Genomic DNA, 26843 nt, shown 5'->3' on the forward strand with positions numbered 1-26843 from the left:
GGTCTGTGTTTCTCCACTTTGAAGCAACACATTATTAATGCTAATGTTGCTAACTATCTCTGGCCAAGAACGGTGTGCCACCATTAGCTTTAGCTTTAGCACCAGGTTGCTGCTGCTTTTTGCTAGTTTGTTTGGTTTTTCTGTTCACTCTCCTCCACAATCTGCTGGACTGGGATTTTATTTTATTTTTAAATTCAGTTTTATTTTTATTTTTTTTGTTAGAAATTTAGAGTGTCATTAACTACAGCCAAAGGAACGACAAGTTAAACCAAGAACTAACGCAGCTGTACGTGTTAGCTCACATGTGCCAGCTGGTTTTGAAGCTTGCACAACAAGCACACTTTTTTCCCCCTGGCCTGTATTTAAACTAAAGTTTTGTCCTTGTGCGTCAATGTGTCCTGAATTGTAACAGGAAAAACAAGTTGGCAATAGATATACTTTAACTTTTTAGCCTGTGAAGCCACTAAAAAAAAAAAAAAAAAACTTTCACTGGAATAAAGCTGTTGTTCTGTGTTACTGTCATATAATTTACATCTGTACAGCTGTTCTGCTGTTTTTTGTGTTTGTGTGTTTTGACCACTATTGAAGGAGAAGCACAGATCTGTTATTGTAAAAGCAGCATCATGTTACCTTCTGCTAACTGTTAGCCTGCTCCTTTATACTACGCAACCGCGCTTGACAAAGATGCAGCTGTGACTAAAGTTTACCTGATAAGCAACTTAAATAGCAAATACTCTTTCTTGTTCTCTCTCTCTCTCTCTCTCATTCATTTGTGAATATGTATGTATGTAAATGAACTGAGTTAGTTTTCCTGTGAGAAAAACAGATGCCTTGAGACGTACAGAAGGTACAAACTCTTTATCAATGCAACAGGAGGGACGAAGGTGTTCGGGTCTCCGACCTGAGAAGTGCTTTTCTATCAGACGTTTGACCACTTCAGAGACGAGTTTCAACACTTTTATGTCGTCTTCTTCTCCATCAGTCATTATGGAAAAAGCATTCATTTGTAATTGAGGTCACAATTTGAAGAAAGTAACATTTTCAATATCCAAATTGACACTCGACATTTAAATCAAGAAGTAGGCCTAATGCTTGCTTGTTGTTTACCTTGTTACTATCAAATAAAGGCACATAAAAGCATTTTCTTATGAACTTAACATTAAAAGCTGCTAAAATTGTTAATTTTCTGGGTGAAGTCTGGTGACTTCGGAGAGGACGACGACATTGCCGATCGTTGAAACTCGTCCCTGCTACTAAAAACCTTTCATTGCCTTCTTTCTTCCTTCCATCAGCTCTGAACACATTCAAGAATTTCGATGTGAAAAACTCTTTAAGTGCATTTATCCTGAATGAAAAAAGTTCTCCCTGTCATTTGTAAAGAATTCCTTGTTGTTTTTAATTTTGTTTTGGTACTAAACGTTCAACACTAAATCCATTAAAAACAGCTTATTTTGTTTGATTCTACCGAGGCATCCATTGAGTTTCTATTGAAATCAATCTGAACAACACAGGGAGGTTTTTTTTTTTAGTTGTGTTGATTTCAGTGGGAAATGCTCATGATGCTAACGTCATGTCATGTGAGACAAACTGACTCAAGGCTCAAGTAAAAACTTTATTTTTTCACTGTGTGAAGAAAATAAGCAAGATGGAAACACTTTGGATTTCAGTGTGATTTCTGAGGTATTTGTCTTTTTTTACAAAACAGCATCATCTCATAATGAGGCAGAGGACGAGGAGGCCGAGCTGAATTTAATTGATCACTGAAGGAAACATTTACAGCAGGAAGTCTTGTTTTGAAGGATTTTTTAAATTCATAAATCCCGATTAAAGTTTCTGCGAACTGATCTGACTTCACTGGTCTTAGGTCTGTATTAGGAGTGCGGTTAGAAAATACGACAGTCAACATTATGAGATGAGAAAAGCGACTATAAAAATGATCAAGAGCTCTTAATCTTGTAATTAACAAGATGTTGATTTCACAGCAGATAAAGTTACTAATCTAATCTTGTAATCAAAAGATCTTTCCTTGTAACTATGGTACACATAAAACCTATAACTTTAATCTCTTCAGTTGCAATAACGAAATACAAAAAGGTCTAAATTACAAGTAACTGAGATAACTCATGCTTAGCTTATTAGATCTTTGTCTTGTCATTGTGATCAATAAATTTTGTTATCAACTGAAACATCTTATTCTACAAAAACTGATATAATAATGGGGTATTTAAATGTAATTTAGTATTTTTGTATTGATGGGATAAAAATCCTTTTTTCTCGTCAAGATTATGTGGCTCTCAATATCAATAAGACACAAATCTTGCAGTAACAAGCTTTTTTGTCAAATTAATTAAAATTTTATAAGTGAAAGAAGAAAGAAGGAAAGAGATTTCTTTATTCAGATAAACATTTCTTATAATTACAAGATAAAGAACAAAACTCCTTCACATCATAAGATACAGTTTTGTCTTTTTAAAATCTATATTTATTATGTCTGTATTCTCTCCAACCTGCATGAATACAGTGAATTTCTCTGATATCCTGCTCCCGGAAACAAGTTCAGACACAGTTCATATTTACTGAAAACAAAACTAGAAAGTCTCTCCTTCAGCTCCACCCTCCTCTTCCTCCTCCCACAGACTCAGAATGTAAACCTGTAAACGTCCACCTAGTTTTGTCCGTTAATTAAGATCCTTTTCCTTCGAGTTTGTTCCACAGCAGCTGTTGATCGGAGGCATTGATCAGTTCCGTTTGTGTGTCTGCTGAATTTCAATCATGTACAGAACCAACGCACACATCTTACAGTTTGTCACGTGTCCTCACTAAACTGCATGGCAACTCATTCAATAAACCTGAAGCCTGTTTCCTAACCGCTGTGGAGCTGTGTCTTATTGGAGAAGGAGCAGTTTTTTGGTGGTGTGTTCAAGGACGCTTGGGCAATTACTGTAAGAACTTTGATGCAGATTCAATGCAATGATTAGTCAATTAACTGAACAGAAAATGAATAAGCACCTTATGTTTCCTCTCCCTTTTTATTGAAGTTATACTTTTTATTGTACCCTACTTTTGAAAAATCGTAACTTTACTATTACAATATCACCATTTTTATTTTTCCTGCAAAATCTGCATTAGTTTTTTTTTTTTTTAGCATTGACTACAATGATGTTAAACTATTAGAGTTTTGAACTAAATTAGACCAAATGTATTTCTCTGCAAGTTGATTTTGACAGATATTAACTGAAAATTGAAATAAAAGTAAATCAGATAGAAAGATGTCTGATTTTCTACTATCTTAGAAATCAAGGTTATATACAGTATATAACTTAATATATTACTAATATGTATTTATTTACTTGTATATGATGATCTTCTTGAATATAAATTGCAAACCTTTAGCAGAAGCATATATTTAAATTAAAGCTACTTTATCAAAATTTTTACAATTTATTGTCACGTAATTAAGAGTCATATTTTTTCAAACTTAGTAATAATATTTTATTTTTATTTTTTTTAAGTAAATTTACAAATTAAAGAGCAATATTTGAGTTATTAAGAGTCCACACCTCAGAGCTTGGTTTTGTTTTTATTGACAATTTGACATGACAAATTAAATACAAAGCTGAACGGAGCATGGCGGCAGTCGGACACACTGAAGACTGAAGCTCAACAATCACACCAGAGAAAAACAAAAGTTTGAAAAATACCAAACGACAAACAGAAAGAAAGAAACAACGATGCCCTGAAAACACTCACAGAGGCATGATGGGAAAGTTGTAAGTGTAAGTCTTCTTCTCTGAAACCTGCCAACAACATCAGATTAGAGAACTCTTCTACGTTCAACATTTTATTCAACGTGGCTTTAAGAAGTTGTTTAAATCAGGATCAGTGTGTTACTGAACTTTCCTGGTTTTAGTTCATGATTCAACACCAGGACTGTGAATCAGCAGCAGAATTAACATCGATTTAGTCCAAAGCTTGTGTGTTTTATCTCGTCCAGTTTGTCTCTACAACAGATTTAAAGGTATAGAAGCTTGAAGCTGCCAGGAAAAGACAAACATATTAAACATCTGGATGGAAATTAAGATTATAGATCACAATTCTTAAATTGTAAATCATAATTTTGAGGCAATAAGTCATCAATAGTAAAAAAAAAAAAAGGTCACATTATTGGGTCAAAGCTGTGATAATGACAATGAGTCAACTGTTTAATTTATCATAATTTGTGCTTCACAGATATTTACCAGATAAATAATACAAAGGATAAGTCAACATTTTGACTTCAGACAAAATGTATAGATATAAATACAGCTAAGTTAAGAATAATTATGATTATATATTCAATCCAAATTCCATTTTTTTTTCAAAGATACATTAAAATTCTGACTTGGTCTGAAGATTTTTAATGTGGGTCCATTGAAAATCTTAATTACATTGATACAGAGTCAGAAATATATAAATCTAAATGTAATTGAAGTCACAAATCTGACATCAAAAGTCATTCTTTTTACTTTGACAAAATGATAATAATTCTTCAATATGAACTTATTGAAATAAAAATAAAATTGATTCATTAAATATAATATTACTACAGATAAACACAATGTTTACTTGTGACCATGCATGTGATGAGTTAAAAATCTGTTATTAAAGCAGAATTTTTATCTATATTTGTATACAAAATATTGCCTTGAAAGATTTTATCATTCTTGTATTGTTTCTGTTATCGGTTTATTTTTCCTGGCAGGTTCAAACTTCCATAAAGATCAAAGTTCTGCTCATTTTGGACAAATAGAAACAAAACAAAAATAAGCTCTGCAGTCAACACATGTGAGCAAACTGAGAACAGATGAGCACCAACAGGTGGCAGCGAACACGTCGTCAGATTTCAGTCCCGACTCAGGCTGTGATCACACATTTACCATTCGAGTCCTCAATTTTGTTTTGGTGCAGATGTGACGTTTATATATAAGGTTGATATACGTTTTAGAAACAAGTGTTGTTCTAGCGTCAGAATAAAAATGGTTCAAGTTGGCACCAACATAAAAAATAACCTGCTGTAATTTAATGTTTTCTAATGAGAATAGGTAAAAAAAAGAATAAGATCAAAACAACAAACTGGATGTAACCCTTTATTTTTACAGGATAATTTGTGTTTTACTTTGGTTCTAATTTTTGGGGAAGTTCAGCATTAACTTCTTGTTTAAATTTCAAACTAAGAGTCTGAACGTGAACTGGAAATGAAACATTTCCTGTCTCACATTCATATTTGAATATTATTTCCAGTAATAAATGGATAGAAAATGACATGGGCTTAAAAAAAAGGAGCTTCCTCTGTAACTGGAACCCAAAATAAACCAATATTCATTATTCAAAATGGAAAACTTTATTGAACATTAGAGCTTATTTTCTGTATTAACGGAAATGGTAATCTGGAGTTTTGTGTTGGGACTCGTTTGTTTTGTTTCTGCTGACATCCTACTTTAAAGTTCAGTTTTATCTGCAGTGATTAATGGAAAAGGATCGATTTTTATGAAGGAAGGTCACATAAGAACATGATTTTTTTTTTTTTTTTTTTACGTTAACTTTAGCGGAGCGTTCACAGAGAGTGGGAAATTAAAGTTAAAAATACAGAAGTGGAATCTGGAGAGAAAAGAAACAGATTTTCTTTCCTGGTTGTAAATGCACTTCAGTTTAGGGTTAAAGCACTCACATGAAGTCTAAATTCAAGTTTCCAGAGAGGAGAAAGAACTACAGGACAAAATTAAACAAAAGTAGAAGCGTGACCTTTGCTTTTTCACGAAACCAGTCTCATCAGGGGAAAAAAAAAAAAAACACTGTTCATGTCATTCAGGTCAATAAAAGACAAATTAACAGATTAAATTAACTGATTCACACCAGTTTTCCTTCATCATCTTTTGGTGCCACTGAAAAAGTCAACAGTTAAAACTAATGACTTTATTCAAGGTTAATAATCTTTTTTTTTTTTAAAGCTTTATAGAACAGCTATAAACTGTCATTGAGAAAAACGTATTTCTTTTATTTTGAAACTAATTAATTTAACCTTTGACCTTCTGCGAAAAGATCAGGACCCGACCTTTTTCTCTCTTTTTTTTTTAAAACTTACTGCTGATTAACATTTAAAACCACAGACCTTCAACTAGCGACTTCACTTCTGTAACTTAAGTTTCAGCTCTAGACTCTTTGTGAATTATTATGGTTTATAACGGATCGATTTAACAGCAGTAAATCATTTTTCTTGACAGTTGATAAAGACATTTTTAGTAATAAACACTTTATAAAGACAGTTACAGTTTGTACCTGTGTGATCTTACCAGACTCCATAGTCTTTTCTTACAAATTTACAAACGTTCCCAAACCTGGAATCCAAAACTGTCGCCTGTGGAACAAAGCACTGGGGTTTGGCATCGAGCTGACAGAGTGTGTGTGTGTGTGTGTGTGTGTGTCTGTGTGTATCTCTGTGTGGTTGTTTGGTGGTACAGATGATGAAGAGTCTATAGGAGGACACAGTCCGAGTCCTTGTCTCTCCTCCTGGCTTGCTGTGATCCCTGGCCTCTGACCTGCAACAGAGAGAACAGAGTCGCGTCATGTGTTGACAGGAACAGGCTGCAGGCTGCAGAAAAACAAGCGGTGAGTCAGTGAGGCAGCTGTGTCTGTTTCCATGGAGTCAAACTGTTGCTTTAACAGCAGCTCCTGTCCTGTGTGTGCTGCACCACGGATGAATAGATAACTGGATCACTGGATCATTGTGACGCTTAACAAAACTTAAAAACATGGAAGATTGTGACTGGTCGGTTCCTCGGTGTGGAGTCGTGTGCGTTTATCTCTCTGGACGAAGCCCGGTTCATTTTCATGCTTTATGACTTCAGAACCACAAATATTGTGAAGACAGCATCTTTCTTTAAAGGGATAGTTCAACATTTTGGCAAACTGGCCCATTGCCATAGTCCCTATAGTCATAGCAGTAGGTTAGTTACCTGTATTTGTCGGTGCAAGCTATTTTTAGAACGGCGGAGCAGATCCATGAGCTGCTCAGAGCTACTCTACGGAGGCTAATGGGATTTCTTGGTTTCCCTCATCAAACTCATCAAATATACAATCCAACGACTCCAAATGCTCTGGTGGACAAGTTGTGAGTGACCTGCACATTCACCACGCTATGAGATAATAACAGAACGTTACGAGACTGAGTTGTTTTCGGGGCAAATGCAGAGACTGTTTGCAGAAAAATTCCCCCTGATGGGAATGCACATCAGGGGTTTTGCATGAATTTACCTCTAAAACAACTCCGTCTCGTAACGTTCTGTTGTTATCTCATAGCGTGGTGAATGTGCAGCTCGCGGCTCTGCTCTGCCGTTCTAAAAATAGCATGGACCGACAATTATAGGTAACGAACCTACTCCTAAAACTATAGGGATTATGGCAATGGGACAATTTGCCAAAATGTTGAACTATCCCTTTAACTTATGCCAGGATCAGACTACACAAATTCAGGTCAATTTTTACACCATTTTGTCGTCGACACCGACACATTTCCAGCGTCAGATTATGAACTTCTTGAACGACGAACGGCCGCGTGGTGTAACATAACTAACAGCGATTTTGGTTTTGAGGTTGACACATTCGTTAACGTTCCTCATGTTCTCTGTGAAGGACAAGACCCAGGAATGCGTCCACGATCGTTTTTGTGTCTGAGCAAAAGACCACTAGCATCACACACAGCACTACGGTAGCCTTGATGACAGTTTGTCAAGATTTTATGTCCCTTTAAGTGTTTAATCTGACACGGTTTAATCGTGTAGTCTGATCCCTGGGAGCTCATTGTGTCTGCTGTGACTCGTGGTGCGTTCAGGTGCAGCTGTTACCTGCTGTGCTGCCTGCACTGATCCCTGCGGCTGCTGCTGCTGCGGCTGCTGCTGTTGTTGTTGTTGCTGCTGCTGGAGCTGCTGCTGCTGCTGCTGGTATTCCTCCTGCTGCAGCTGCCGGGCCAACTCCAGGTCGCTGAGCGGCCCCGGGGCGCCGCCCTGCTGCTGCTGCAGCGACACCGCCACCAGGTAGTCCTGACAACAACATCAATCAGTCAGTAACAAGCGATGTCACAGATTTTTACTAAATCAGACAACTGACAAGGAGCATGAGCAAGTAAAACTGTAAAATTCGAAGATGCAGGACAACATTCGGTCAATTTGTTTTATCTGTTTTAATCAATCATCCCTTTCAGTGCTGGGTACACACCTATGGAATTCTTTACCCCCAGAAATCAAATCCCAAACAGAATTAAAGATGTTTAGTGCTAAAGCTAAACATTGGCTTAAGCAGCAGCAGAAATGTGAACATTAACTTCTCTCAAGTCACTGTCAATACAGCATTTTACTAATGTTTAATGTATTTAATTTGTGCAATTTCTTAATCTAAATTTTGTAGCTGTGTTTATTTATTCATGATAACTATTCACTGTATTTGTATTATTGCACTTATTGTATTCAGTATCTTTTATCTTTCTTTAGCCTGACCAGGGACAAAGACTGCAAATTAGCTGAAGCTAGACGTCTTGTATGCATCGCATTTTTCATTCTTTGTGGCAATGTTGTATGTATCGTCCCTGTTAAATAAACATTTAAAAAAAATAAATAAATAACCGGTTATAACTGGATCCATCAGCACCTGCATCTGGACCGTCTGTCCCGTCTCACCTGGTCGATCTGTCTCTGCTGGTCCTGGGCGGTCGGCGGCAGGGCGGCGGCGGCGGGCGGAGCTCTCTGATGACACAGTCTGAACTCGGAGTCGCAGAAGTTCCCGTCGCCCTCGACGTTGTGAAGCGACTCCCAGACCAGACCTTCCTCCTGCAGGAAGCCCTGGTCCGTCACCAGCAGGTACAGGTGACCCTGACGGAGCGACGATACAACTTTATTAACAACAGGTTCTTCATTTATTCTTATTTAGAGTATGACCTCCTGACCATCACTATAAACTCAACCGTTTTGAAAGGATAGTTTGACATTCTGGCAATTCGGCCCATTGCCATAATCGCTATAGTCATAGCAGTAGCTTCGTTACCTTTAATTGTCGCTGCAAGCTATTTTTAGAACGGCGGAGCAGAGCCGTGAGCTGCTCAGAGCTACGCTACGGAGGCTCATGGGATTTCTTGGTTTCCCTCATCAAACTCATCAAATACACAATCCAACAACTCCAAAACGCTCTGGTGGACAAGTTGTGACCTGCACAATCACCACGCTATGAGATAATAACAGAACGTTACCAGACAGAGTTGTTTTAGAGGTAAATGCAGAGACTGCTTGCTGAAAAAAACCCAGACAGGAACACCAATCAGCGGTTTTGCATGAATTTACCTCTAAAACAACTCCGTCTCGTAACGTTGTGTTATTATCTCATAGCGTGGTGAATGTGCAGGTCACAACTTGTCCACCAGAGCATTTTGGAGTTGTTGGAATGTGTATTTGACGAGTTTGATGAGGGAAACCAAGAAATCCCATGAGCCTCCGTAGCGTAGCCCTGAGCAGCTCGCGGCTCTGCTCCGCTGTTCTAAAAATAGCTTGCACCGACAATTAAAGGTAACGAACCTACTGCTATGACTATAGGGATTATGGCAATGGGCCAATTCGCCAAAATGTTGAACTTTCCCTTTAAGAATTCATTCGTTCCAACCTCCATCAAGTCCCTAAACAATGCTGCTTGAGGCCGAAGTTTGTGCAGTAATTGAGCTTCCATTGTGGTGATCTTTTAGCATGTATTATGTATGTGTAGTGTGTGCATGTGTTATGTTATTATGGGATATGTGCAATACTGTTATGTAACTGTTAATGATGGTGTGGCTGATGAAGCATTTATGGAGCAGCTGCTGAGTCCAAGACAAATTTCCCTGAGTGAGACAACAAAGTGTATCGTATCGTATCGTAGGTATTCAACACAAGCAGCTGCAGTGTGTGTGTGTGTGTGTGTGTGTGTGTGTGTACCTTGTGTTTGATCATGGTACTGAAGTGGTTGTTCCTGAAGAACACAGAGATCTCTCCCTCTTTGGCCGTCGTGTTCAGTTCACACAGACCGTGATACGACAACTGGGTCGCTGTCGACTCCAGAAACTGCTCCGCTACCAGACCTGGAGAAAACACACACACACACACACACACACACACATACACAGATAAGTAAACAGTCACACAGAGTGAGAGGTGTTGGTGATTCATCAGACCTCTGTGTACAGTCAGTGTCTGCAGATTGTGTGTGTTTGTGCGTTCACTCATGTTTGTGTGTTCATATGTGTGTGTGTGTGTGTGTGTGTGTGTGTGTGTGTGTTACCTTCACTGACTCGGCTGCTGTCAGCAGAGTGTTTGTAGTCGATGATTTTCTCCACCAGCTGGTTGTAACTCAGTTTCCCCACAGCAGCCACCATCTCTGGACTCTGGACGAACACACACACACACACACACACACACACACTGAATGTTAAACATGGTCACAATCTCTGCTAATGAATCATTAACAACAAATTACCCACTGTGCATTTTCCATCCCTGTTTATGGGCCGACTGAGCTGCGCTGGTTTCACTGGTTCATCAGACACAGTCAACAACAACAATGATGATGATGATCGCTGCAGTTTGTTTATTACAACAAACAATGCCGACTTGAGGCTCGTTGTTGACAGAGAAACTGTTTCAGATTTTAACAGTTTGGATCAAACTCTTCTCTGATTCATCTGATCAACATGAGTCAGTCTCACCGTGTCACATGTTCCCTCATCACCACACACACACACACACACACAGTAGCTTATTCTGACTCACACACATCATCCTCCCACTATTGAATCTCTCACTACAGAGCCAAATGTGGGTCAATCCGCCACTGAAAATAGTCCCCAACAGAAGCTACAGTGAGCAGAGTCTTAAAAAAAGAAACTGTACTTGTGATTACCGTATTTTCCGGACTATATGTCGCACCAGAGTGTAAGTCGCATCTGTCCAAAAATATGTTGCGAAGAGGAAAAAAAACATATATAACTGTGCGTTCACACCAAAAGCTTCCAAAGCATCAAAAACGCTGAAAGTCAATTCATTTTCAATGAGAGTCCGGCGACCTGATCGTCCAAAGCGAGAAGTTGAGCCTTGGTTAACTTTAGGGTAATTAGCTATGACGCGGTTCAGCAGCAACCTGTCAGAATAGAGACGTCCTTCGGCTCCCCAATGACCAGCGCGATCAAACTTTGACATCAGTTACGTAATGAGTAGGGACGGGTATCGAAAACCGGTTCCTCTTCGGAACCGGTTCCAGCTTGGATCAATTCTTGGAATCGTGTGCGTGTCTGCTTTAACGATTCCCTTATCGATTCCGTTTGGTTCAGAAACTCGCGCATTAATTGATTAATTACGTGACGTTACGTTAAAACCAATCTTCATTATAAATGAGGGTGCTTAGTGTTTATATCCACATGTCACCGTTTGTTCTCACAAAATAAAGTTAGTGGCGTGTCTGTGTGGAGCGGAGCTGCTGACAGATGCAGCTGACAGTGACGTTTCCTCATCACTAAACCTGTGAGCCAGAGCCACCCTCCGGTCCTCCCTCCCTCACGTCGTGAGGACAGGACAACGTCTCCTGAACAGGCTACATGTCTATTCTTTGTGTTTTTCTCTCTTTATTATAACCACTTCCTTTCAGGTTTCGTCGTAGCCACGTGAACGGTGCGCCCTGTGTCTTTTCTCTGGCGCGCTCTCTCTCTTTCGCTCGCTCGCTCACTCACTCCGCATAAAAACGAACGTTATGAAAACAATAACTAGTGAGAACGAAGAATACATAAAAACCATGTAATGGAAACATTGTTAAATTCCTCCTGTGAGCACAGCTGCCCCACAGCCACAGTGGTCTAGTGTTAACCTGTCCAGGCAGGTCGGTCCTGTCAACTTTTTTAATGTTAGAGCCATTAATGCAGTGTTTTCAACCTTGGGGTTGGGACCCCATGTGGGGTCACCTGGAATTCAAATGGGATCGCCTTAAATGTCTAGTAATTGATTACATTTTTTTTTTTAAATAAACTAATTATTTTTCACAATCTTAACTCTTTGACTGCCAGCCATTCTCACAGCAGCTTCCTCCAGCTTGCCAGGCATTTTCCAGCTTTTTGACTGATTTCCGTAGACCCACCATAATATTATGTACTGTTACTACATACACATTCAACCCATCAAAGGAAAGAAGAGGGTCTCTAGTTTCCAGCAAAAAAACCTGTTTGTTTCTATCTTGTTCCAGTCTTGTGAAATTGGCGGTTGAATATAGGTTAGTTTAGCCCAAAATGCCATTTTGGCACCAAAATCTTGAGAAAAAGAGGTTTTTGTGTCGGCTGTCATTTTCAGGTGAACCAGTACAATTGGCTCCTTTATATTTTGCTTTAGTGACGCCTCAACATCTGTACAGTTGTTCTCTTGTAAACAACAACTAAATCAACACTGACAAATGACTTTTGATGACAAAAGACAAAATATTTAGCTACTGACACACACTTCTGCAGCCTTTTTTCTTTCTTTTCTTTGAGTTACAACTTTTTCTTTCCTTTTTTTTAGTGTGTGTGCGTACGTGACGTGTGCGTGTGCATACGTGTGTGCATACGTGTGTGTGTGTGTGTGTGTGTGTGTGTGTGTCTGTGTGTGCGTGTCTGTGTGTGTCTGTGTGTGCGCGCGCGGATCAGTTCGACAGGTTTTTGTAGCCGAAACACGGCGCTTTAGATCAGATCCAGCTTCCTCTGGTCAGCAGGCAGCGGTCTCACTCACTCTCTCTGTCTCACACACATCTACACACACACAGCCGACAGCTCTGGCTGACGCCCCCTGAACTCACAGCCACAGACATGTGCGCTCACAACAGAGTACAGACACTCCCACCACGTTTACCTCTCGTCACGTTCGCCGGCGCCGTCCGTTCCTCATCCACACTAGATCGCGGGGTTTTCAAGCTGCTATCTGAGTGATTTCTCGCAAAATCTGGCGACTTTCCAAACGCTCTTGACGACTAACGACGAGCGATCGACGGGGTTGTTGTTACTAACGTTTGTGCTTTGTATCACGGAGTTGCACGGAGCTTCAACGAGCTGCCGAGCCGCCATGAGCCTCGCCGCCGCCCCCTAAGCTCTCATCGGCGGCCAGAGTGTCACGGAGCGGCGCCGCTGCAGTCAGACACCCGCACCGCTCCGTGAGGGGGGGGGGGATACGCTATATTTTTTACATCTCTCAATCCAAATGTGTTTTTCTGCACTTTATTTTGATGATACAAGTCTGATCTTCACAGAGGAGTAGGGCAAGACATTCAGCATGGCGTTGCCATTAAAAAAACGCTAAGACGAGTTATCTCGTCTTTGGCAGACTACGCTTGGATTCGCTAAGACGAGATAACTCGTCTTTGGCAGTGAAAGAGTTAAACAACTATATTCTTTATACATTCCACTTTCTTGAATATAAATCAAGATCAAATAAAATGCAGCATATACAAATATCTGAGCTTGCTCATCTTGAATGAGGGTCACCAGAAATTTGTGATGTCAAAAGGGGTCATGAGCCAAAAAAGGTTGGGAACCACTGCATTAAGGCAAACAAACCCATTTCTCTTTTATTCCCTCACCCAATGAGAATCGATAAGGAATCGAATCGATAAGCAATATCGATAATGGAATCGGAATCGCTAAATTCTTATCAATACCCATCCCTAGTAATGAGCAACCAAAGTGGCTAAAAATATTTGCCACTTTGGAAGCTGTCTTGTCTGAAGCGCATCTTCGCTTCGAAATATAGGTGGCGTGAACAGCCAAACTACTTTAAAAAAGCACGACTTATAGTCTGGAAAATACGAAAATTGTTTTAAAAATCAAAATCTAGAGATTATTTTCACACACACACACACAGGGTAGCGTGTGTTACCTGTGGGTCGACCAGCCAGCCGTGGTACAGTGGGATGTCCAGCAGGTCGAAGGCGATGCACTCGGGTGTGTATTCAAAGTCTGTGACTCCGGTGAAACGTACGTTCACATCCAGACCTGTGGAGAGTTTAGGGAGGACGGCCATGGCATCGCTCATGTTCTACACACACACACACACACACACACACAGACAGAGGGTGACAGGTCATTCATGGATCCAAAGTTACTTCTTTCTTCAGTCAGTGTTGAGTTCATGTTTGACAAACCGAAGCTCACTGAAGATTTTTCATTCTGCAGATGAACATGTTTCATATTTTGAGTCCGAGCTTTATTTTGAAAGTCGAAAGCAGAAAGAAGTTTCCTGTGTGCGTGTGTGAGTGTGTGTGTGTGTGTGTGTGCGTGTGTGAGTGTGTGTGTGTGTGTGTGTGCGTGTGTGAGTGTGTGTGTGTGCATATACCTGCTGGAAGTTGAGCTCCATCCCGTCAGCTTTCTCTCTGGGTGTGACGGACAGCACACACTCTCCTACACAACAACAAACAAACACACACGTCGCTGTGTCACTCTATTGTCATCGTGTCAAATAAACATCTGACAGCTCCGTCTCCATAGCAACGCCTGAGCTGGTTAATAACAATAAAGATCACGATGAATAAAACATGAGAGCTACTGTACAGACACTAAAGATAGAGGACCAGACGCCAGAGGACACAGGAAGTGATGTCATCGTGTTGTTGATGAGTTGAACCAGCGACAGACGGACAAGTCGGTCTGAACCGGTCTGAACCGGTCTGAACCAGCAGACAGGTAAACACAGCATCTGATTGGCTGACACCTCTGTACATGTGAGGTCGTATTTTATTCTGTTATTCTGTTCTTATTCTGCTTTTATTTTAGTAATAACTAGAGCAGCCGCGTCTTGTCAAAATTAAGTCAAAATCAATATGACTGAACTGTATATGAAAGGCTATAGGGCTTTTAATTTGAAGGGCCAGATACAGGAAGTCGTGACACTCACTCGCTGTCAAAAGGTTTTTATAACACGGCAGGTCCCCCCTTTTTTTTGGTCAAAAGCGACTTCCTCCGGTGTTGTTACAGACGTTTCTGGTTTGGAGACTCCGACGTGAAAGCACGTATCACTGTTAGTCGACTAATCACCATGAATGAGGACTAAGACAAGACCAAGACCAAGGTCGACCAAGAAAATCTTTGGTCGGGGGCAGCCCTAGTACGGTAATAACATTTTTATGAATTTATCCATGTAAATCTCACTTTGTGTTGATTCAGGAGTTTGTAACAAAGAAAAGTTTCCCTCCGGGGATGAATAAAGTAATTCTGAATCTGAATCTGAATCTTACCCAGGTGAGCCATCAGGTGAATCTGAATCTTACCCAGGTGAGCCATCAGGTCCTCGGTGGTGACCACTTCGGTCTGAGCAGGAAGCTTCGCCTGAACAAACACACACACACACAGTTACTACAAATTACATGGAGGTTTAACATATTCTTCCACCTCTCCTGCACAATGTTTAATTTCATTACTTTCATTGTTTTTATCATCTGAGTCTGTTACAGGAAACATCCTGTTGTTACACCAGGGTCACGACGTCATGAGTCAGGAGTTAAGTTACAGTGAAGACACACACAGACACACAGACACACATAGACACACACACACACACTTCCGCCCACCCACTGCTTTGTGATGTTCCTTGTGTCTGAACGGGGCTTTAGTCAATAATCAGTGTAATTAAAGAGACTCAGAGTTGATGATGACGCTGCTGGTGACTCATCACATCTGAGGCTGAACTTAAAACACTGTGATACGTGTGTGTGTGCGCGTGTGTGTGTTACCTTCCAGCGCAGGAACAGTGTGTTCATGATGGCCAGCAGGGGGCAGGGTCCGTTCTCGCTCTGAGTGATGATGGGCGTCTTCTTCTCCTTCCAGGTGATCCACTTCACCAGGTAATACGCCGGCATGGACGGCCGCGGCTCCTGAGCCGCTGCAGCCGCTGAGGAGGCGGCGGCACCGGAGGTGGAGGGAGCGGCAGCGGCAGCAACGAGAGCAGGAGCGGCTGCAGCTACAGCGCCCCCTGTGGACCAGAGGAAGACTACAGTCACACACACACTTCAACAGGGGCGACTGAACCTCGGCGCTTCTGGTGAACCAGCAGCAAAGTGGGAGGACGTTACTCTGTGTTACTCAAATGTTTTTTGCCGTCTCTGTAATGCGTCTTCAGTTTAGTTTATTAATTGTTTGGTCTGGTGTTGGAGTGAACCCAGCCTTCATCTCTCCGCAGAGTTCAAAGATAATAATTACTTTATCAAAGTGACTACGAGGAGTTTCATGAGCCTCCGCGCACACAGTGAAATTCTTGGACAGGCGCAAGACGGACGAAAGCGAAAACATTTGCCAAGAATGTTTTCATTAATCAAGAATGAAAGTCGGAGGTTCGAAGACGATCAGATACCGTCATAGTTCCGACCATAAACGATGCCAACTAGCAATCCAGTGGCGTTATTCCCATGACCCGCCGGACGCCCAAATCACCACCAGACATTTCGTTTCTTCATCAGACCACTGCAAATTTTTCTCCAGGTTGTCAGTCGCTGCCTTCTCCTCCTTCCTGCTCAACTTCACAGAATAGGACACGCCCATTGATGATGTCACAGTTCCCAAGGAAAAAACAACTATTTTCCCTTGAGAATCGACTTTTCAGGTTCTGAACCTTTTATTTTTTGGTTTGAATGCGAATGCGCCGGCCGGTTCAAACTTGGGCTCAGGAACCGGAGCCGGCACGGAGCCCTGCTGGTGTGAAACCCCTATAATCCTGTTCACTATTTCTACATCATATTACTGCACATATTCATTATGTTTATGTGACTCTTACTCTCTAATTCAATAAAGCATTGTGTTTTTCTCCGTGCTGCTGTGACGTGGCTCGTTTCAGGAACCGATTAAGTTAAAGTTTTGATCAACACAATGAGAGCAAAAAACTCTTTGTCTTCGTCTTCCTCCCTCTGACTTCTCGGTTTTCAGAAACACTGTTTTCTGTTCCTCGGTCCTGTAATTTTCTCTAATCTCACCGAGCCACCTTGTGCCTGTGATTCACCTCTGCTCACCGTCACTGTCACCATCTTCTGCTTAAACTAATCAGACTAACGCCTGTAAACGAGCAATGAGTCACAGCGGAGCTACAGACAGTCTGTTATTTTTACTCTTTACTCAACACAAAGTACACAAACTCCTTTTACACAGGGAGGAGCGCCGTGACTTCACTCTGCCACAGGGAGACGCAGTATGAGGAGGCCATTGTTGTGGTTCCGGCGGAGGAGGAAGTCAACTGTCACTTTTTTTTTTTTTTACAACGAATCGTTGTTACGCCTGAACGCCACCATGCTCTAAACACACACACACACACACACACACACAGGGAGGCATCATGTCGGCTTTTGTTTGGCTCCGTCTTCAGGCGACAAACTGAGATCTGTGTGTTATAGAGGTTAGAGCCAGGTCGAGGACGCATCGTACACAGCAGACAACAAACCTCTGTTTTATTTGTCTTCGTTACATCAACAAGGGCCGATGTGTCAGTGAGAGAATCAGAAATATGGATATTAATGGATATTAGTGCTTAGATGACTTTCAGGTAACAGTTTGTTCAAGTGAAAAGACACCGACATGTTTCCTTACAAAAACAACCGTCCATTATGGAGAGAGGTTCTCGGGGTCCTGAAAGTTATTTTTTAAAGGAAAATGTTTTTAAATCTCAAAGTCGTGTACCTGTGTGATCTGGATGGTCTTGAATGTACAAAGCTGGACAAATACCTTTGGAGTGTGTTGTTAGTGGGGTGTAAAAAGGCTTTGACCAGAAAATGGCTTAAGAAAAGACAAGCCAACAACAAATGAGTGGATTGATATCATTTACAAATATATAATATGCTGTGGAGAGAATTGCATTGAAACTAAGGAACTGATATTTTTGAAGAGAACTGGTCAAAATGGCTCAGCTATGTGTCGATTGTAAGACCTCACTTCACATAAAGGCAAAGATAAAGTCAAACCCTTTAATAGAAAATGTTTTCCCCTAGTTTCAAGCAGAATCTTTGTATTTTTATGCATGATTATGTTGTTTTACTGTTATGTTATGTTATGTTATGTTATGTCATGTCATGTGTTTTGTGCCAAGCTGGTATGTTACGAAAAGAAAACAAATAAAAAAGTAAATGAAAAAAACAAACATCCATGACCCTGTGAACTCAGATTACAGTAAGTCTTGTTTGTCAAACTGAGCCATGTTTTCTGCAGCTGCACTGAAGAATCTGTGAGTAACGTTGACGTCACTGCCGTGTGTGTGTGTGTGTGTTTGTGTTTCTGTCTGTCAATGTGTCAGCACATTACTCTGAAGTTCTGCTTCCTCCTCCTCACACCAAACTTCCTGGAGACAGACTGAACCGACACATTAAACACCGACTTCACTTTGTGCAGCTACACACACACACACACACACACACACACACACTCTCATTTGTGTGTGAGTAACTGTTTCCATAACCTCGGCATTGGAGCCAAAGGTCACATCAGGTCAAAAACCAGCAGAGGACGTCTCACCTACGGCCCCCGGCGTCTCATCGTCCTTCAGACTGGGGACGTCGGTGGACAGAGAGCCGCCCTCGGCGCCCAGAGCGGAGTAGGTGGAGGACAGGCCGTCGTCCACGTCCAGGGAGTTTCCTGTGGCCGTGGCCCCGTCCGACAGCTCCAGGCTCGGGATGGAGAACGACGCCGAGTCTGTGGACTCCCGCTGGTCCTCCGAACCGCCGGCCGTGGCCACAGACGAGCTGTCCTCCACGTCCAGCTCCAGACCTGCAGAGACCAGAAGAGACCAGAGTCCTCTATAACAGTGACATCATCCCCCTTGTGAACGCCCACACAAGAGGCTAAATAGTGAGTCTCCACACCAGATAGTTGGACCAGTCCCAGCCTGGTCAGATGCTACATGAGCTGATGAAGCCTCTTGGATGACTGGTGAAACGTCTTCCTAGACAAATAACTAAGTCCAGTTGCTTTCGATTCAACCTCCTTTGAAATACTATGACCTGGGCAAATGAGAATATGCGCCGGCTCTATAACAGTGGTTCTCAACTGGTGGGTCGGGACCCAAAAGTGGGTTGCGGACCCGTTCTGGATGGGTCGCGGACAACTGGTCAAAAAAGTAAATATTTAATGCACATCTGATGTTGGACATGTCTTTTATTTTGAAAAATAACGTATATTGAAAGGCACACGTCACGTGAACACATGCAGTTGTAATGGTCCATTCCTCCTCACTTTCTTATTATTTGCTCTGAATGCAAAGATATCAGTTTCTTATTAATGTGGCCTGAATGCAGTGAATCTTGTTTTGTGGGTCTTTATTTTGTGCAATTTGATATTTATTCACTTTTGTGAACATGCTCTGAATGCGGAGATGCATTAGAAGTCAAATATATCATTTTGTTGGTCTCCATTTTGTGCAGTTTGATATTTTTTTATTCACTTCCGTACATGCAGTTGTCATGGTCCTCCTCAGTTTCATTCATGTGCTCTGAAATGCACTTTGCTCAATGAAGAGCAAAATGAGTTTTTAAAGGCTTTAAAAATAAAAACATCTTGGTTTGAATTCTATAAAAGTGGGTCGCGACTTAATAACCATGGGAAAATGTGGGTCCCAGAGTGAGACTAGTTGAGAACCCCTGCTCTATAAAACCGTTCACATCACACCGCGAACATCGTGATCAGTGATCATATCTGAACACCGTGTTAATAAGCGGAGTCTCTGCCGTCTCTCACGCTCCTGGCCCGCAGCCAATCACATCCCAGAACAACAAAGGCTGATTGAAGGCGTCTCCCGTTTCCCTGCTCCAGTCTCTCCACTTCCTGAATGTTAACCAGCCGCGACACAGCGAAGCCTCTGAACCAACATCTCCAACTGGAACTCCAACTCCGACCAACACCTTTTAACACTGTAGTTACAGTCGCTGTGTCACACCAACACCTCCCTGCCTCCCTCTGGGCTGATCTATAAACTGACCTCACATCAACATCCAGACCGTCAGGGACATGTTTATGACCGGTCTTTAGTCACGTACAGACAGAGTTGTTGTTTTAGCCACTGATGTAAACGGGTCTTTCAGGTTATAGAGGCTGGTCGGGTCATGAGGTCGTTGTCACCGTCACTGGTTTCTGTGGGTTTCCTACGTAACATCACATAAATATTATAATGCATTATTACCTGACTCAACATCACACTGAGACTAGAAACCATGTCACACATCAACAATTTCCTAACATATTTGCATTTTTTTAATCTTATAATATTTATTGGTGCCACCTCTCTATGAATATTTATTGTTATCTTTCTTTTTCACTGTTTTTATGAACTTTATGCACTGTGTGAGATGTGATGCAGCTGAGAAATTGAACTTCCTACGGGATCAATATCTATCTATCTATTAAAGGGATAGTTCAACATTTTGACAAACTGGCCCATTGCCATAATCCCTATAGTCATAGCAGTAGGTTCGTTACCTATAATTGTCGGTGCAAGCTATTTTTAGAATGGCGGAGCAGAGTCGCGAGCTGCTCAGAGCTACGCTACGGAGGCTAATGGGATTTCTTCTCATCAAACTCATCAAATACACAATCCAACAACTCCAAAACGCTCTGGAGGACAAGTTGTGACCTGCACATTCACCACGCTATGAGATAATAACACAACGTTACCAGACAGAGTTGTTTTAGAGGTAAATTCAGAGACTGCTTGCTGAAAAACTGCCCCTGAAGGCAACGTACATCAGCGGTTTTGCATGAATTTACCTCTAAAACAACTGTTTGCATATGTACATGTACCTGTCCACGTCAAACAGACGCCTGGTCTCTCCTCACCTTGGTCTCCTGCTCTGTTCTTCCCTCCCTCCGTCTCGATGTGTCTGAGCAGCGACGACACGGGTTTGTCCGTGGCGACCGCGGTCGACGTCCCGTTCTCAGACGACAGCAGCGAGGACTCGGTTGGAGGCGGCGTGGGCTCCTCCTTCACATCTTTGCCCGGCAGAGGCCCGCCGGCGTCCCCGTTGCTGCTGCTGCTCTGGACCTTCGCTCCGGCGTCCGACCCCGGCCCCTCTGTTGCCGTGGTCACTATCAATTCTTTGGTGACGGTTTCCGTAGTCGGGGCGGGTTCGATCAGCAGGTCGGCCGCCGCCGCCGGCTTCGAGCTGGACTCGGCCATCATCAGCTGATCCTCTGGTCGGAGCTGGAGAAAGGAGGTCCAACGCTTCACAGGACGAACGCCGCGGCCGTCATCAGCGTCGGGACGTCCGCTCCCGTCTGTCACGAGCTCGCAAACTTCACTGGCGCCGTTTTACGATGAAGGTGTGAGGCAGGAGCTGACAGGCCGCAGCTGCAGCTTTAACATGGCCCCCAGGACGCCGCCGGCTCAGGATTTACACGAAAACAAACACACCAGTTTCCAGCGGAGGTCAAATCCTTTAAAAAAAAAAAAATGAACAGATGTTCCAGACAGAAAATATGAAGAGAAACCGTCTGTGTTGGCGGCGGCAGAGTCGACGAGACTGTCAGATTAAGTTTGAGGATTATTTCAGTTTGTCGTCTAAACAGCCACAGACGTCCCGTTACACCTGAGGAGGAGGAGACAAGAGGGATCAGACGTTAAAAGATGCTGCTGGACAACAGATCTCATCACCAGATCACACTGCACAGGGTGTAGCGCTGCAGTATTTGACTATCTCTGCTTCATAAATGACTAAAAATGATTAATAGATTATCAAAATGGCGATCAATGTATCATTTGAGCTGTAAAAAAAAAATAAAATACGAGTCAAAAAACGATGACAAAGCAGTCACACCAGTCACTGAATGGTGAACGACGAGCAATAAGACCTACAAAACTAGAGAAAGCTTTGATTTCACAGCTGGATATAAGTTTGCCACCGTCTCACAGTCTGTCAGATAAAATACACAAAAAAGTAAAAACTAGATACAATAAATGAAAGAATAAAACCCTAAATTGTCGGTTTACAAACTTCAAATCAGCTCATTCTGAGTGGAGGAGTCTCCCAACATCTGTCTCTAACAGCTGGAACTGTTACCGGCGCCGTCAGAGGAGGGAAAATGTATATTTCTGTTCGGTGAAACTGAGCAGCAGAGGACAAGATCCTACATTTCCCACAATGCACCTGGATGGTATCTTTCATTATCGCCTGCCTGGGGACAGACCGTTAAGAGGTTTGTCCTCTCCAATCCTGATGACATCACTAAGGCATCATCATCATCAACTGTGCATGACTCCAATTAACGATATGACATTTCATTCAAAAAATAGACAAGTCAGATAAAACTGGTGAAACATTTCAGAGCCCGGCGCCGGTATCTATGCAATAAGTTCACTCTGACAGAACAGGTCCGACGCCAACGTTAACCGCCGTCATCGACTGACTGAACAGATCCCAGATTAAAAACCTGTCTGTGCCTCCAAAGGCTAAAATCTTGTGACTCATCTTTAAAAAAACACACACACACACACACACATTATGTCAAACTAATCTCACACAGGAGGAAATAAAACTTGGGTACAGATCAATACTCAGGTTCAAACTTCTCTGAAACACGTGATGGCGGTTTGTAAACACACACACACAGGCAGTGAGCTCGACTCTTATACACAAGTCAAGACACATCTGATTATTTTACACCCGTTTACAGACGACTGGGTTTTATATTTCTAAGGAAGGATTCGATCAATCAAGAAAGAATCAATCAACATATTACAACTGAATTAATCCCACCAGGAGTTGAAACATACAATAAAAAGAATACCATAACAATAAAATAGAATAAAAATAGTGTAAAATACTGAGGGGATCATGGGTCTAATAAAGAAACAGTGACCTTCAAGGACACAGCCAAGACTCTCTCCCTATCTGGTTGTTTTTTTCTCATCTTTATGTGGTCATTTTGTGTCTTTTCAGTGACTTTGACTTCACACAGAGGCTTTGGTTCAGGAGTTTGCTCCCCGGGGGCCACAGACACAGGCCTGTTCAGAGATCCACGTGAGGTAGCAGCTACCCTGCCCGCCTGCCTGCTGCTGTCCTCCAGCCACATACACTGGGTGTTGATGCTGTACACAGGTGACCTTGCCACACCTGATCCTCCTCCTCCTCCTCCTCCTGGGGGCTGAAACCACACACAGCTGGGAGAGCAAGGCCAGGTATTTATTTATATTTTATCTATTATTACTGTGTGGCTACAGCAGCAGGGAGTGTAATAAGTGTGAACATGTGGCTGTGTGAGTTCAGCAGGCTGTGAGGTTGAGTAAGAGGAGGAGAGAGTGAACTCCTAGATAAACAAGTGCTTAAGTTTCCCGTAACGCTGCTCAGTCACACAACACAACACCACGACACAACAAACCACTGATTCACCGCCCTGAAACTACACACACACACACACGTGACTGTGTGTACTCACTGCGGTCGGTGGTCTCCGGCCTGTCGCACCCGCAGCTCAGCAGAGAAACCGGACAGAAAAACCCTTAAAAAAAAAAAAAAAAACCTTCGACTCACGGCTCCGCGTTAAGCTGCTTTCTAGCCGAGCCGAGGCTAAGCTAACTCAGGCTAAGTTGTTGTTGTTGTGGTTTCACGCAGAGACACCGAGTCAAGTCAAGTCTGTCCGTGACGAGGCACCGACCAAGACATCCACATCCCTCCACGAAGAGAAGCGGCGGCGACGACACGCTGCTCTGGTCTGGGTTGGACCGAGCTAACTGTGCTGCGGCTGTTGCTGCTGCTGCTGCTGCTGTGATCGGGGTGAACGGGCGTGCTAGCTGTTTACATTCCTCTCCGCTCACAGGCCCCGCCCACAAGCAGCGCCGCGTGACGTCACTTCCGCCGAACTTCAATGCTGCGTTCGAGACAACTCGGAATTCGAAACTCGGAACACTCCGACCTCCTGGTTGAGAAAGTGCAATGGAACTAAACGCCATCAAAAGCAAAAATGTTATTTTGGGGCCCTCTATTACTGCCAATAATTCTGATTATAGATCATTTACGCTCCTACTTTAAAGCAGAAGTAAGTGATATATTTGTGTTAATATAAGTCTTAAATAGTTATATCTTCCGACAGCAATCACTTACATAGAGTGTTTGGTCTGAAACACGGGTCTGTCAGTCACTCTGCTCTGCTCTGAGCCGAGGAGAAAACATTTATCGTATCCTACAGTTTTTATCCAATGAGGAGAGAGAACGGCATGCAGGGCTGTGTGTGCAGCCAAGGGAGAAGTAGGGACGAGGACTGTTATGGTGCGTTCAAGGCAACTCGTAACTCCTGTTTTTCCGAACTGTGAAGTTGTACCAGTTTGATCTGGTACAAGTTCACGGGTCGGAAGTTACGAGTGGCCGTTATAGTGCACTTTTCACAGGTAAAACAGGTCGGAAAAACACGAGTGGGTTGCCTGGAACGCTACAAAGTCGTAAGTTGTGACTTGAAGCTGTAATTTACGATTTCAAAAGCCTGTCTGGAACGCAGCATTAGCGAAAACGACCGGATCGCTTACTTCTGCTTTAAATGTAAAAGTGCGGCCTTCGGTTGATTTACACGCGACTAAACCTGCGTTCAAGACAACTCCGAAGCCGGAAAAAAACGAGCTCCGAGTTGTAAAAAATGAATTGAACGGCGTCGAACTCGGAAATTACAGGTCAGAAACTCGGGTATCATATCAGAGCTCCGACTTTCCGACTTGACGCCACGACAACATCAAAACATGGCAGCCCTCGTCTTAAACGGTTAGAATTTAGACATTTTAATTTATTTGTTGAGGTTTTAATGCATATTTTTGTGTGAAATACGTTTTTATTAAGCTGTGATTGTTGTATGGTGTGAAATTGCGGTCCTCGTATGTGACGGAAATGGACGCTGCTACCGTGTACACGTTTAAACGGAAAGCATTGCACAGTTTACACGTAGTACCTACACGTTCACATCCCTAGTAATTACACAGATTTTTTCTACACAGAAGTTACGCACTATAGCTTTGAAAAGTTAATTGCTCTTTGGGGCCCCAAGTGGTCATCGGGCCCTAGGCAGGTGCTTAGTTCACTTATGCCTTGGGCCGAGTTGGAGCTCCCACTCTGCAAAGTCAGAGAAAAAAGATCTACCCTAACTTTTTCGAGAATCCGTTGCCAAATGCCAAAATACATTAAAACGTTTCTGTTTTTGTGCTCTTTGTAATGTTTGTATTGCCTGAATGCAAAGTTTGTCCCAGTCCGCCATGTTTTTGGTTCTGGCGTGGAGCGTCTCGAACGCGTTTAAGTTTGAATTTCAAAGTTCCGAGTTCCCGAACGCAGCAAAACAGCACCACGTGACGTCACTTCCGCCCAACTTTAAAAGGCTGCGTTAGCTGTTAGCCGCCGCTAAAGTTTGATTGTTGTTGTTAAATGTAATTACTGTAGAAGTTTATAACTTTATACCATCACGGTACATATAATATACTGTAAAAGAAACACAATTAGAGCCTTGAGTTGACACTGCGGTCTATATTATGTTTATACGTTTACGTAAAGAAAGTTTGCTAGCACACGGCTAGCCCCGCTCTTCCATAATGACAATGCAGAACTCCGTTTAAATACTATGTGAATAAGATTAATGCAACTTATCAGCACAATTATACCCATCTAATAGCGTATTTACTGTTTTAAGCACTTAATTACAATAAAGATGTGAATCCGGCCTACAAATAATGTCAGAATAGTGTATGTTTAAACTAAATATGTACTTTTTCTAATGTCCCGATAGCTGTAGTTTTTAAAAAAGAAGAAGAAAAAAAAGACCATGACATGCACAGAGTTTTATTTAGACAATGTAAATAAGAAATTAATTTGTTAGGAAATTAAATATTCCAGCCGTACACGCACAATCACAGTATAATTTGAATGGTAATTTGGCGTCGGTTCAAGACATTTATATCAGGTGCAGCACTTGACTTTACTTCACACACTCTTATTTAGTTATTCATTCATTTATTTACCTGTCTCTGTCCAAGCTTCTTCTGTTTGGTTTAGTTTCTAGCTTCACGTCATATGAGGTTAAAACTACCACGGCTCAAATACGTTGCACACAAGACTTTTTACCTTTTCACTCCGTGTACCTTCTGACACAGCCAGGTGTGTTGGGTTTGTTTCATAGAGCAGCTCCGGCGGGTGGCGCCACCAGTCCTCCCGTAAAGAAAATCTGATTATCGATCATTGATACGCCCTAAATAAGGTTGATAAATGTATCTGCGTGATGTTAACACTCTGGATGTCATGAGATGAGATTAACAAATGAGGTAAGTTTGTTGTCAAGTGAAGGGATGGTTGAAGTCCCCGCCCACCCGGGACGGGCGGTGTCAGAAAGGAAACATCTCATCGCTGTTTTCACCAAAAAACAAAACTTTACCTTTAAATAGATAAATTGATTAGTGTATTGATAGGCAATTAATGGCAGCATGTTTGATGTCTGCTTTATTGTTTAAAACTTTAATAAAAATACCAACATTTTCAAGTTTCGGATTCTCATATCTCTTCTCAGTTTTTATATGAAAATAAACATTATTGTTAAAAAAAAAAAATGAAATAGATTTAAAAAAAAGCTTTTAGAAATAATGATGGCAGTAACATTTTTCTATTTGTATAGCAACCAATTGTTATTAAAGAAAATACCTGGCAGGTGTATTGATAATGAAGGTTGGTACACAGGTCTTATCATTACATCACAAACATGAAATATAAAAAGATTAAACAGCTGGATAAAAACACAACAACAAAGGAGTAACAACCAAAACACACCTCAGGTTTAAAAACCAGACCATGCACACATAAATTAT

The 26843-nt window shown here is 41.9% G+C and overlaps 1 protein-coding gene across 3 annotated transcripts; it reads right to left on the reverse strand.

Moving 5' to 3' along the window:
• Positions 1-3567: 3567 nt before the first annotated feature.
• On the reverse strand, positions 3568-26104 carry mindy1 (MINDY lysine 48 deubiquitinase 1). Of its 3 annotated transcripts, none has more exons than XM_085790966.1 (12): positions 26007-26104; positions 20858-21606; positions 18545-18796; positions 15787-16025; positions 15325-15382; positions 14394-14458; positions 13938-14096; positions 10333-10435; positions 9990-10132; positions 8709-8900; positions 7881-8075; positions 3568-6575 (listed from the first exon to the last, which is right to left on the reverse strand). In XM_085790966.1, exons 2-12 carry the CDS (start codon positions 21198-21200, stop codon positions 6510-6512), a joined length of 1815 nt encoding a protein of 604 aa, XP_085647092.1. In that variant the 5' UTR covers positions 21201-21606; positions 26007-26104; the 3' UTR covers positions 3568-6509. The 3 variants fall into 3 exon arrangements, with proteins under 3 accessions (XP_085647092.1, XP_085647094.1, XP_085647093.1); XM_085790968.1 differs by lacking the exon at positions 26007-26104 and adding an exon at positions 23453-23763; XM_085790967.1 differs by lacking the exon at positions 26007-26104 and adding an exon at positions 23449-23762.
• Positions 26105-26843: the final 739 nt, after the last annotated feature.

Source organism: Trachurus japonicus, chromosome 11 (assembly GCF_045865225.1).
Source record: "Trachurus japonicus isolate A0001 chromosome 11, Traja_1.0".
Lineage (NCBI taxonomy): Eukaryota > Metazoa > Chordata > Actinopteri > Carangiformes > Carangidae > Trachurus > Trachurus japonicus.

Excerpts from the sequence above, each read along its gene's own strand:
- mindy1 (XM_085790966.1), bottom strand. The coding sequence starts at position 21,200 with ATGATGGCCGAGTCCAGCTCGAAGCCGGCGGCGGCGGCCGACCTGCTG. Across the intron at positions 8,076-8,708 it reads AGCAGAGACAGATCGACCAG|GACTACCTGGTGGCGGTGTC; the intron begins GTGAGACGGGAC and ends TGTTGTTGTCAG. Across the intron at positions 6,576-7,880 it reads CAGTGCAGGCAGCACAGCAG|GTCAGAGGCCAGGGATCACA; the intron begins GTAACAGCTGCA and ends TCTCTGTTGCAG.